The sequence below is a fragment of the Chaetura pelagica genome, unplaced genomic scaffold (assembly GCF_000747805.2).
Source record: "Chaetura pelagica isolate M959 unplaced genomic scaffold, ChaPel_1.0 scaffold278, whole genome shotgun sequence".
NCBI classification, from domain to species: Eukaryota; Metazoa; Chordata; class Aves; order Apodiformes; family Apodidae; genus Chaetura; species Chaetura pelagica.
The window spans coordinates 2,608,917-2,618,985 of record NW_009954497.1 but is presented as its reverse complement, the minus strand read 5'-3'; the positions used below and the strand labels follow the sequence as shown (position 1 = coordinate 2,618,985).

Genomic DNA, 10,069 nt, shown 5'->3' with positions numbered 1-10,069 from the left:
CTTTTCAAAATTTCAAAAGAAAGAATTGTCACAACATTTTTCTCCAATCAGCAATACAGGAAATTTTAGAGCTGATGTTTTATCATGCTGTCATAACCTTGTCTTCTGCTAACCCACAAGGATTGATTTAGTAATATTATGTTGACTTTAGACTGCAAGGTTTTTATATCAGGAGACAATATAACACATTTTGTGGTTATAAAGACCAGTGTATCTGAGAAACCTGTGAAAGGGCATTCAAATTGCTGAGCTCTAAAACACAAACCACACAAATAACAGTATTTGGTCAGTTATTTTTTTCAAATGTTGTCAATATACAGCAGTGTAACAAAAAGTTCCGTTTAAGTGGTACAACCAAAAGCAGAAGGTCATTAACATGCTCCTGGAAAAGATGCAAAATTTGCCCATTCTAGATAGGATTGTGATCAAATAACTGTGAATCCATGAGTTTCATTCTCTGAAGAAGGACTCTTGTTACTTGCTAAATTTATTTTCCTGTTTGGACAGGAAATCTAGTTAAGAATATCTCCGATTTTGTTTAAATCACTTCTTATCAAAGTCATCTTCCAGAAGCAAAGGTGATCTTCCAAAAGACAGCAGCTTTAAAATTATAAGTTTATGTTCCTTATACTTTCCAAGACTTCATCATGGAACCAGGTTTCAGTAAACACACTAGAGCTTTGCAAAGCCTCAAAAAGACGCCTATAGTCTTCCGGGTATAAGTTACGTGTTTCAGCATTATTTGGAATTTCTAGCTCTCTCAGTAATTTGTCACTATTGTCCAAGCTCCATGATCTGAAACAAACAAACAAACAAAATCATAACAGAACATTTCTTTCTGTGAAAAATTAAAGAGCTAGAAACAGTATCTGAAAGTCCTTTTCACTCTTTTTCAGCTTCTAGAAGTTAACATCTTCCTACAACACAAATTATTTTCAATCCATACTGCAAATAGGAAGACATCTCTGCTAGTAAGACATGTAAATACTCAATAAAGCCCCCAGCAGACATAAACAATACCAAACCACATAAGCCTTCTTATTAAAGGGTTGCTGCCTTCCCTCCTCCACCTCAGCCACCCCAGTCAGTAACAGGCATTACAGCACAAACAGGGACTGTTCATCAATGCCTGGGAAATGAAAACCAAGGTCATCTTAAAGATGATGATTCAGCATAGCATGAGTTAGTGTGACTTACACCTCCCAGGTATTTTCTATATATAAACACATGTATCTACTGTCTCCCTGTCTACATCATTCTATGAAAACTAGACCTTTTATAAACATGCATATACATTAACTATTTCCCAGACAAGAAAAGGGTGTATAAACACACTGAAGATGCACATGAGAAGCCTTCAAGGTTAGCTCCACTTCCTGGCTGAAAGGTCCAGTGGAGATGAGGTACACCACTGAGCTTTAATAAAGAAATCCATTAAGGCTCTTTGTACTTGTCTTTCCTGAATTAGTTACTGGAATTCACTAGCTTTGTTTTTTTCCCTACTTTCTGGAAATTAACTTCCATTAACTACTACCAGCAAATGAGAAATATATTATTTTCATTAAGAAGTTGAAGCCAGTGCTTTTCAGAGTGCAAACACTTCCCATTTACGGGAAACAAAAACCTACTGATCATAAAGCAAAGCTAATAGCTCAAATGTAATACCAAAAAAAGAATAATTAAAGAGAGTTACATAATTGGTAAGTCTGAAGCCTAATTTTTTAATTAGGTAACAGAAAGCCATTTGAGGACATCTCCACTCCACCTTCAATAACCTTCAGCTGTTTTCATTAGCATTACTTTGATGTCTGTTATAAACTGAAACTCTTTTTCAGTTTTTGATTTCTAAACCTGCAAAACTCTTTGTGACTTTATTATTATGTCTGTAAAATGAGTGAAAACTTCTTGCAGATACAGACAATTACTGTACATCTTCATTCTAAATACTTGCCTAACTTCCTGTCATACCTCAAGCTTTGATCATCTGTGAACACAGGCCAGGAACAGTCCCCAAAATACTGTACTGTGGGTTTCAAAAATGAAATATTCTACATGTAGATTATTAATTAATTTTTTTAAAAGTCTGTATTTAGTCTGCAAATAAATATTGCTTTGAGAATATATTTTAATATTTTCCTGTATTTCTCTGAAGAAAATGTGTAAAAACTGTCATTCTTTCTTACTTACTTTAATCTATCAGTAAGTCTAGACTTGGGTTTAGCAAGACACTGTTTCACCATGAAAATAAAGGTAGATGAATTTGTGGGCTTCAAGTCTCCTGTAAATAGATTTTGCTGAGGAGTCAGTCGTACCAAACATAAATGGTCATTTGGCAGCCACTGCAAGGAAAAAAACCAAGAAGTCAGTCTTTAGCTAAAAGTGTTTCCTCTGTGCCACCAGTAACATTTCTTAAAGAGTGCTAAAAGTCTTAACAAGCAAATTTCATTGGAAGGTAAGGCTTTAAAATGTTGTTCTAGAATGAAGATGCTTTACCTTCCCTGCCCCTCAAACAGGAACAGAAATAGGAAACAAGACATATGATCACTTCCGGTTTTATTTTTTCAAGACAGAACTTCCTTTGTTGAAACAGACAATACAGGTTTGATGTAAGTCTTCAGCAGATTATGTGGCCTACAGTATTCCTATACTATGCAAGGTATTAGATAAGATCACTTCAACTTTTGTATAAAAAGATGGAATTACATAACACTATGACAACATTGCAACTGGAGGATTTTATGAAACTGGGAGGATGTGGAGCCTATAAATGACATGTACTTCTGTTTTGGCAGCCATAAATATATCGTCCAACAGACCTCACATGTGTACTTCTCCTAAGGCTGTCATATCCACCTGATATGCCCCTCTACATGGTTTTACAGCAACACACCTCTGTAAGGCACACCCAGTCACTTATACTGTACAGTAACATCTCCAACAACACTCAACATCGTACCACAGTAGTCATCTGGGGAGAACAAAACTAAATATTAAGTGAACATGCTTTTGTATTATTTTGTTAAATATAAATACTCTTATATTATACAAAGGAATATCTTAACTTCTATAAAAGATAAAAGTAAAGCACTTTACACAAGATATTTTTCCACTTCTCAAACTTAAGTTTTGAGAGTCACACTTTGCAGCAATGAACTAGCACATGGAATCTAGACTGGACATGTGAATAAGCATTTTAATCAAAACCAGTGGCATATTGATTGTGCTATTAATTGTGGTAACACTTGTTTTGTTCAAGCAGGTAGATGTGACCCTGTCAGTAACTTATTCTGGAAAGACTTTATCTGCTTACACGCTTTTATGCTGTTTATTCAGTACACTTCTTTCTATCATGGACCCTATAGTAGTTTATTTCAGTTTATAAGCAATAGCAATTCTTCACCCCACTTTTGAGGCATCGATATGCTGCCCTTAAATTTATTAGAAGAACATTTCTTAAAAAAATACATGTGTAAATGCTGTTATAAAGTTATTCTAGCCTTTAATTAAATGCGGTTTAGCAGCATTTCTAGTACAAGAAAAGTGCACTCAACAACCTTACCTTGCTTTTTGGTACCGCCAGTCCCCCACTTTTCAAATTAGTTACAAATGACGACCAAGGTTCCTATGTGAGGAAGCAAATACATTACAGAATGAAAGTGCTTTGTTAGGATATTACATTACATTTCAGTTGGAAGGGACCTACATGATCACCTAGACCAAGTACAGGCTGATTTAAAGTTAAGACATGTTATTATGGGCATTGTCCAAATGGCTCTTAAACACTTGACAGGCTTGGGGCACTGACCACCCCTACAGGAAGTTGGTTCCAGTGTTTGACCAGCCTCTTGGTAAAGAAACGCTTCCTAATCTCCTGTCTAAACCTCCTCTGGAGCAGCTTTGAACCATTCAATCACTAGATTCCAAAGAGAAGACAGCAGCACCTCCCTTCACTTCATCTCCTCAGTAAGCTGTGGAGACCAATGAGGTAGCCCCTCAGCGCTCTCTCCAAGCTAGCCCCACCCAAAGACCTTAGCCATAGGACCTTCCAGCCCTTTAACCAGCTTTGTGGCCTCCTGCATCAAGGACCTTGACATCCTTAAATCATGGGGCCCAGAGCTACACACAGTAGCTCTGTGAGGTCACACCAATGCTCAATACAGAGGGATAATGATCTCTTTTTGCACGCTGCTTATGCACTGTTTGAGGTACCCCAGAATGTGGTTTGCCCTCGTGTCTGCCAGGGAACACAGCTGACTCACACTGACCCTGCTGCCTACAAGCATCCCCAGATCCCTCTTGGCAGGGCTGCTTGCCAGCCACTCCTTTCCCGATTTATACTTGTGCCCAGTGTTACTTTGTCCTAGGTGCAGAGTCTACCATTTCAACTTCTTTATTTCCTCCCATTAATTGCTGCCCAAAGCTCCAATCTGTCTAGGTCCTCTGCAAGGTATCTTGTCCCTCAAAAGAGTCAGCAGCACCTCCCCATTTGGTATCATCAGCAAACGTGCTAGTGGTGCACTCAACTCCTGCATCCAGAACCGGCCCTAGAATTGAACCCTGAGGGACATCACTGATAAGTGGTTGCCAGCCAGATGTAGCTCCATTCACTGCAGCCCTTTGAGGTCTACCATTCAGCCAGTTCTTCACTCAGTGCACTGTGAACCCACTCATCTCACAGCTGGACATCTTGTCCAAAAGGATGCTGTGAGGGACAGTATCAAAAGCTTTGCTAAAATCCAGAAAAAACACATCCACTGCCTTCCCTTCATCTACTAGGTGAGTGACCTAATCATAGAAGGGTATCAGGTAAGTTAAACAGGACTTTCCCTTGTGAACCCATGCTGACTGTGCCTGATGATGACATTGTTCTTTAAATGCTTTTTAATAGTAGCCAGTATAACCTCCTCCATAATTTTTCCAGGTTAGACTAATGGGTCTGTAGTTCCCTGGGTCTTCACTCATGCCTATTTACCAGCTGGAGTAACTCTGGCAAGATTCCAGTCACCAGCGACCTCCCCAGACTCACAAGATCTTTGGAAGATCATTAAGAGGGGTCCTGCCATGACATCTATTAGCTCCTTCAGAACTCTGGGATGAATCTCATGAGAACCCATCAACTTGTGAACATTCAACAGATACAGCTGGTGCCTTACAATTTCAGTGTCCACAAATGGGAAGTCACTATTCCCACACTTGTGGTCCTCTGACTCAGGGGAAGGGGCAGCCCAAGGTCTATCAGTATTATTAAAGACTGAGGCATAAAATGCATTGAATACCACTGCTCTTCCTTCATCCCATTTAGTCAGATTACCATCTTCAACAAGTATCATCTTACTCTTCAACTCCTTAATGTTTAATATACCTCATAATATAAAGTATTTGGAAGACACTACATAGTAAAACTTTTAATTTTAGATTAGTAACACATTTAAATTATGAAGATAGATTCCTAGACAAACAGAGCACAAGCAACTATAAACCTAAAAAGCTTAAAGTAAGTGAAAGCTGACAGCCATGTGCTCATGTAGAGGTGGGGGGACAACATAAAAACCTGTTTAAAACTAAACCACAGCATGTTTGACAAGGTAAGATAGTTATTGACTAGCAGGAGAAGCAGGCCTGCTTGGAACATGAAGCCACCAAGACTCAAATATTTCTACTGAACACAGCTCAGGAAGTCAATAGCATACATGATGTCAAAATGCTGAGGGATGTAACAAAGAGCAGACTATGACAGACAGGAAGAGTAGTCTGGTAGTCTCAAAGAATCCCTGGCAAGATAGAAAAGACTTCTCTGTTGCACAAATATCTCTTTCTTATCTACCAGCTTCTGAGAATGTTTTTTAGTACAGTGGCTTGTAATGAAAATATTGACATCATAGTTAATAACGATGCTGCTTAACTGAAAGATTACTACACAAAACATGACTGTTTCATGTTTTTACATCCAAAAGTTTTCAGTACTTCTCCAGATAATTTAAACATCAAATTAGCTTCCAACTTGCTTATGATAGTAAAACATTATAAACCCTTTTCTATAAACATGTTCATAGCATTAGACCATGCCCGCTGGTAGAAAAAAAACTTACCTTGTGCAGTAGCTCAATTTCACATCCTACTTGCCAAAGTACAGTAAGTGCTTGGTAAGCCTTCACTTCTCCAGGCTTTGCTGTTAATACCTAACAAAATGGCAAAGAAAGAGCATTTTTACTGCAAAAGCTAAGATTGCTTATTTATCTAAGAAAAATCCTTTTGTATATAACAAGTGGTAAGAAATTAATAGTTAAGTCTAAAATTTAGATTAGGCCTCAAATACATACTTTGTGCTATTTTAGTACATCTTGTCAAAACACATGATTACAAGACATTATGGCAGTCTAAGTACTTCTTTGCAGCACTTATTTGGATAACTGAACTGTGTACGAACTTCCACCTTATACTTTCTGGCACTTTTTAAGCCAGAGAAGTTTCACACTGAAGAGAAACAGGGATCATATTTTGTATAAAAAACATAACATGGGCAGAATTATCAGCTTGCACTGATAGTATTCCCAGTAAGACACACAAGCAGAGTAAGCCAAATATCAGGTGACCTCACTGAACACAAAGCAGCTTGTGCAGTCATCATCCTGATAATATTACAGATCAGAGAACTCTAAGGGCAAGAAAAAAAATAAAAACTTTTTCTTATTCTCAAACAGGGCAGAGAAAGAAGTAAATCATGTCAGGGAGATTTAACTATTCACAATAGATTTAAAAAGCCTCATCATATGGTCAACACAAAAAAAAAAAAAATGAATGGTGCCCACTAAAAGAAGGTTCCAGTTGCTTTCAGCAAGGTACAGAACTCATGTAACAGGGCTTACAATAAAACCAGAAAACTTAATTCAAAACACAGTGACTGCATTAAATGAAAAGGCTGCCTCCTGTTTGCTCTAAGATCTGTCCATTAAAAACATACCATTTAAGTGGATATTTCAGTGGTGTCCAACCTGCCATGTCACAGAACAATATAATTTTTTTCAGTAGGGTGCTAGACACAATACAGGTTGTCTAAGTACACCTGGTAGTCTTTGCTTAGTTCGAGTAATTAAAGGTTTGAGGCTCATATGAACCTCAGTTTCAAAGAAAGAAAAGATACCCTTGAACTATAAGAACAGTTCTAAGATGTTTGGGACAGCACAGACTAGGAACCATAACCCAGAAAGATAATAAATAGGTGTGTAAATCACTCATATTTTGCCTCAAGTTTTTTTCCAGTATTCCATGCAAAAATGGAACAAAAGGAGATATGCATCTCTCTGAGTACAGTATTTAGTGACTCTGAATCTTCTTCACAGGTCATTTTTAATTCAGTCTTCATTGATTACCACCTGCCACTAGAAAACAACTTTGTTGGACAAGTATGTCACAGAATTTTTGCATGTCCCAAGTTAGAATGGAAAGCTGCTGTCTGCTGCTGTGTATCCTTTTAAAGGACCAACTTTCACATTTGTAAGATCTGTGGGTATGAGACAACAGAATGTTTCTTGACAATGCTATTACCACACAGAACAAGTAGGAAACAGAGAAGACTTAAACATTCTGTCAGAAAAAGAAATTCACGAGCAAAAACATTAGCTATACCAACATAAATGTTTTTGTGTTCTGTGAAGCACTACTTATTCTTTACTAGCACATAAATGTTTTTGTGTTCTGTGAAGCACTATTCTTTACTAGATATAAAATCTCTTACACATACCTTGTACTCCTTTTCACTTACAAAGATGTTGAGTTCTACTCTTCCATATCTGTATATTGAACTGCATTCGTACAGGGCAAAAAGAAGCCTCCAAAGCATGTTCCTTTCTCTTCTTTGTGGTAAGATTCCAAAAATTTTCAAAGGTACATCTGTTTCAATAGCATGTAAAAGTATCTTTATAATTTTGCATATATTTGCTAGACAATCTCCTTAATGCTAATGTCTATACTACAAACAATTAAGAAAAGAAAGTCTGTCAGCTCACATAGTTCAAGAATTAATACAATTCAAGCTTTAGTCAAAGCTACACCCAGTTTGCATTAGACTAAACTTGTAATAGAGACAAGCAAATAGCTGAGATTTCATATTGTCACAAGGGCTTTTTGAAGTTATCAAGAACCTAAATAATGCTGAAACATAGGAAACAACATCCATTAATCCAGCACGTATCTTAAAATAGAATACAGACCTCAAGGAAATCCCAGACATTTTGCCAAAGTGCCCAGGCACCCTTCAAATGTATTTGTAACATGTTGTCCTGGTTTGATTATATACACGTACCAGCCCTCCAAGGAACTGCTGCTACACCCATGGTTTCAAAAAGTTTGTCTGAACATACAGCAGGTGGTTTCACTGTTCCAGTCACCAAAGGATCCAGTCTGAAGAAGTCACCGTAAATTACCTTTAATTGTCCATCCAGGCTATTCTCTAGGGACTGAATAAAACCAGTTTCAGTTGAAGAAATCTGGATGCAGTAACCTGTCTTGTAAAACACCCAATCCAAACACAAAATTTTCAAGCACTACCTAAATTTGTTACCCAGTTCCTAAGTCAAATCTCAGAACTGCTTCTTATAGCTAAGAAAAATAATAGCTTCCTTCACTGTGCAGGGCATTTTGACATTTTTGTGGTGCTCAACGAGAGCTTTAACTCACATTCTTAAATCAGTAAGAAGTTCTGCAATGTTTTGCCAAAAAAAGCTCTGTTCAACTACATAAACCACTGCATTTCATGTTTTATAACTGGAATTCTTCATGTATGCAGAGAGAATGCCTTTCAGACACATCTTAAGTCCAGTGAAAGTCTTTGGTTCCAAAACTCTACAGCACTGTAACACAGTCCTTCCTAGTGCAACTTCTGCAGCTCTGCATCTGACCACCTCTGAATCCACGCAAAGCCAAAGTGAACAAGGGAGAACAAGTTTCTTAACATCACCAGCCAATTGCAGGACAATAGATTAAATAATACCATGAGATAATCAGAATAGCCAAGACTATTTTTGCAGATTTCTGAAAGCTCCATACAAACATCTTTCTCCAAACATACGCAACAACGAGTCTGATTAGTATAAGCCTCGAATTTATGAATGAAACTATTCACAGGAAGATTATGAACTTGAATTCCTACATCCACAAAATGTTAAATCGATTTATTATAAAATAGCCTGCTGCTGAACATGCAATGTAAAACCAAACAATATTTACTATTATTAAGCATTACTTCAGATGTTACAAGTGACAATCATTGGCTTAATTCTTTTTTAATTCACCAGTTACTACACAACTGTGAGTTAATTTCTTATTTTCCCTTTAATTTAAAGTTTTACAAACGTGCTAGCAAATCAAAAGTGTACCTGTAAGTTTGGAAGAAAAGCTGAGTTACTTTCTAGAGCTACCACTTTAACACCCGCATTGAGCAGAGTTCGGGTCAAGATTCCAGGGCCTGAAGATGGAAAATGTGAAAAATAAATTTAAAAAATGAATTATTTTACAAGTGCATTTTTTCTAAGTAATTTCCTTTAGTGATTTCCCCAAGACAACATTTGGGACATACCACCTTCCACAGGAAATAGCTTGCACTTGTTCAAACTTCAAAATACGATTTAGAAGGACTGACATGCAGCCTGGCTGAGGTTGCTCCGCAAATTACACCTGGGACACTAAATTAAAAATTACACGTACTAGATACTGAGAAACACTGAATATTTCAAATGTTTCTACTCCTTTTTCCTTCTGAAAGGAGAACGGAAACCTCACCCTCATTATCTCTACATGTAAAAATGCCCTGTGCAGAGGTGTAAAAAACCCCAAACCACCAGGTAGCTGCAGAGGGCTGGCTGCACAGCGCTCCACAGCCTCCAGGGCGCTTTTAATGACTGAGAGGAACTTCACCTACAAAACCAAAACATCACCTGGGTGAAATTCTGCACCTCTGCTTACTCTGCAGCAAAGTTTAACAGCAGTGCCCCAGGCCTGCAGACCGAGCTCTCGCTTGTTCCCCCCACAGCCCTGTATAAGCAGACCCCTCCCCGCCGCCCCCGGCCTCCAG

The 10,069-nt window shown here is 37.8% G+C and overlaps 1 protein-coding gene across 1 annotated transcript in view; it reads right to left on the bottom strand.

The window, feature by feature from the left end:
• Nucleotides 1-608: 608 nt before the first annotated feature.
• The window catches only part of TFB2M (transcription factor B2, mitochondrial), a 10,975-nt gene continuing 1,514 nt past the window's right edge, over nucleotides 609-10,069 (bottom strand). The window contains exons 2-8 of the mRNA XM_010004614.1: nucleotides 9,375-9,463; nucleotides 8,303-8,456; nucleotides 7,742-7,890; nucleotides 6,090-6,179; nucleotides 3,560-3,622; nucleotides 2,188-2,339; nucleotides 609-795 (exon numbers count right to left, since the gene is read on the bottom strand). Coding sequence (XP_010002916.1) covers nucleotides 609-795; nucleotides 2,188-2,339; nucleotides 3,560-3,622; nucleotides 6,090-6,179; nucleotides 7,742-7,890; nucleotides 8,303-8,456; nucleotides 9,375-9,463 — 884 coding nt within the window. The remainder of the gene's footprint in view (nucleotides 796-2,187; nucleotides 2,340-3,559; nucleotides 3,623-6,089; nucleotides 6,180-7,741; nucleotides 7,891-8,302; nucleotides 8,457-9,374; nucleotides 9,464-10,069) is intronic.